This window comes from Alnus glutinosa, chromosome 6, assembly GCF_958979055.1.
Source record: "Alnus glutinosa chromosome 6, dhAlnGlut1.1, whole genome shotgun sequence".
Classification (NCBI taxonomy): domain Eukaryota; kingdom Viridiplantae; phylum Streptophyta; class Magnoliopsida; order Fagales; family Betulaceae; genus Alnus; species Alnus glutinosa.
The window spans coordinates 22,423,943-22,427,033 of record NC_084891.1 but is presented as its reverse complement, the minus strand read 5'-3'; the positions used below and the strand labels follow the sequence as shown (position 1 = coordinate 22,427,033).

Sequence of the window (3,091 nt, the reverse complement as noted above, 5' to 3'; positions counted from 1 at the left end):
GTTAAAAAGAAAAAGAAACACAAACAAAAACTATGTTGGATTGTTGGTTCGTGATATTTAGCTCGGTAAAAACAAAACAAAAAAGTAATGACTAGTGAGCACGTGGTACATTTCCCACCTAAAACGTGCAGCTTTTGAAAAGAAAAATTCAAGAATATTTGGAGAGAAGAAGAGAAGGATCTGGATTGAACCAAACTTGGTTCAACATTTTCAACGGCATGAGATTACTTTGGAGCTCTACAGCCAATGACACAACAAATTACAAAAACGTGCGAATTCAAAAAATTTAATTAAATTTAATTAAATTTTGGATATTTTTATTTGTTTATTTCTTGAGCACAATTTTCTAGACACAGTTCGCATTTATCATTCATCGTCATGCGTAGTTATCTTATCTATATATAATATTAGTTTAAATTTAAAAATCAATAAAAATAACGAGAGATAGGCACAGCGAGTGTATAAACAATATTTTTCTTAAATTTAAATTACACCTTCCATTTTTTTTTTTTGTAGAAGAAAAGCTTCAAAATTTGGAGAAGAGAAAATACATTAGGACTCGTGGAGGGAAAATCAAACTTGTGAAGTTGAAATGTTTGAACGCTGGTACTTTTTATTATATAGAATCGAAGGATACCAAGTTACTTACATTACCGACTTCAATTTCTCTAGATTAATGAACAATTATTGAACAAAAATTAAAATAATAAATGATAGATACAAATTAGGTGTTCCCCAAGTAAAGAGAATAAGAAGATAGATACAAAGATATTAGGAATTAACGGTGGCAAATATCTTTGTCACAAATGTCATTTTGTCAAAAAAAAATAATAATAATAATTAATTAATTAAGAGGGCCATTGTGCTTCAAGGTTTGAGATAAACATTGATTCGATTCCTAATAGCGATGCTTGGACAAGTGTTGGCCAAATTCTGACGGTCGAGGTTCGGTAGACGGAATCCGATCATTGCCTCAAACCAACTACTCACTAGTCGGCGACGAATAAGTCCCATAAAAAAAAAAAAAAAAAATTGTTAAAAGTAAATACTTTTAGCGTAATAAAGTTATTATAATGCCCATTTCAAAAGAAATTCATCGCAATCTGGTCTTCTAGAATTAAATTCCTAGTTTCATCTTGATCCCTAGCTGGACAATTCGATAGGTCGACTGGAGTTTAAGGTTTTAGTTTTTAATTTAAAAGATATGATATTTTAGTTTGGGTTATTCCATTCTAAATTTGAGACTTTCACCAGCATTTTCATTAAATTAATAACAAAAATATTCGTGAAAGGAGAATGCTAGACATATCAAATTTTTTTCTCAAATATTGTCTTACAATTTCATGTGATCTATCATTTTGGAATGTCTAGCATTTCTCTTCGTGAAAAGATAATTATACTTCTCATGTATAAAAAAAATCAGAAATAAAAAATAAACAAAACTAATATCCTCTTTCCTTATCGCTTTAGTTGGAAGTATCCCGGAAACTGTTTGTTTGGGGGACGGGCATGGACCCTCCACAATACCGACAAAACACACATAGGTGAGAGCTCCCCTGTGGATATGCCATACGATGCTTCTTTCCTCTATCCGGGAACCCGTTGCGAAAGCCCACCCGTCTCCTTCCCCGCGCAACCAAACTCTTCCCCTTATATAATTCCCCCACACTCCATTCTTCCACTCAAATTCTTCTTCTTTCTCCTTCCAAACTTTGAATTCCTCTCACAAACCCGACCACTGCTACTCTCAAATGGCTTCTTTTGAGGAATCTTCAACCTTAGACCTCATCAGGCAACATCTCCTTAATGATTTTACCTCCATGGAGAGCTTCGTCTCCAATCTCAATCTCTGTTCCTCCGACATCCCCCAAAACCAGCCCACCCAGATTTCGGACCTCAAAAATGGTGAAATCTTTGATTACTTGCTACCAAAAGAAGAACCCATCACCAGTTCTTCCAATTCTTCCGAGCAAACCAAACCTACAACCACCCACTCAACGTCCCCGAGACCTTCCAACTTAAGCCACCGCCGACCGTCCATAAACGTTGCAATACCTTCAACAAAAACAACCTTTTGCACAAATTCACAGCCGGCGCCCATGTTGGCAGCAACTACAAATACTAGCCTTAACGTTTCGGACGATTCTGCCGAGAGTAAGCATTACAGGGGCGTCCGGAGAAGGCCGTGGGGGAAGTTCGCGGCGGAGATACGCGACCCCAACAAGAAAGGCACGCGGGTGTGGCTCGGAACCTTCGATACCGCCATAGAAGCAGCTAAAGCTTACGACCGAGCTGCGTTCAAGCTGCGTGGAAGCAAAGCCATACTGAATTTTCCTCTTGAGGCTGCTGGGAACTCTCTGGATTATGAAGCTCCTGCAGTGAGCACTGTTGGTAGGAAAAGAAGCAGAGAGATTGAGAATGAGAATGAAGAGAGGAAAACTGTGGAGCGTAAGGTGTTGAAGGAGGAGCCAGTGGAAGCAGATCAGATCCAGAAGGTTATGGCGTCGGAGACTGCTTTACCGCCGGCGGCGGCGGTTGTTCCGTTAACGCCGTCAAGTTGGAAAGGGGTATGGGATTGTGATGTTAATGGAATTTTCAGTGTGCCTCCCTTATCGCCGTTATCTCCGTTCGGGTATTCTCAGCTTATCGTTATATGAGAGACAGAGTATACCTCAGCAGCTCAGCCGTTAGGGGTATGACGGAGTTTACTAAATTCGGAAACCGAACCAGAAATCATTAAAAAAAAATATATATCTATATATAGTAGCGTGGTGTACTAAATGTAAATACTAGAGATCAAGGTTGCTTGGGATATTGTGATGTTGAATTTGTTTATTCATTAATCTCTTTTATTTATATAATGAAATGCTTAATTTTCCTCACCAAGCCGTATATTCTGTTGTGTGATTTCTCATCTCTCATTTTATTTCAAAAAATTTAAAAGATTTTCATTTTCTCTCAATCAAACCTTGTGCCCTTTATTGAGTGGATTACACGTCACGTTAATACAATAAACTCGAAAAAATTACATTTTTTTTCATCCTCTTTGGCCGCCGAGACAATTTTGAATCTCAAATTTCTCATTACACAG

General features: G+C 37.7%; 1 protein-coding gene across 1 annotated transcript; it reads left to right on the top strand.

The window, feature by feature from the left end:
• The first annotated feature begins 1,632 nt into the window (after positions 1 to 1,632).
• On the top strand, positions 1,633 to 2,882 carry LOC133870713 (ethylene-responsive transcription factor 5-like). Its single transcript, XM_062307911.1, has one exon. It carries the CDS (start codon positions 1,752 to 1,754, stop codon positions 2,655 to 2,657), a length of 906 nt encoding a protein of 301 aa, XP_062163895.1. The 5' UTR covers positions 1,633 to 1,751; the 3' UTR covers positions 2,658 to 2,882.
• Positions 2,883 to 3,091: the final 209 nt, after the last annotated feature.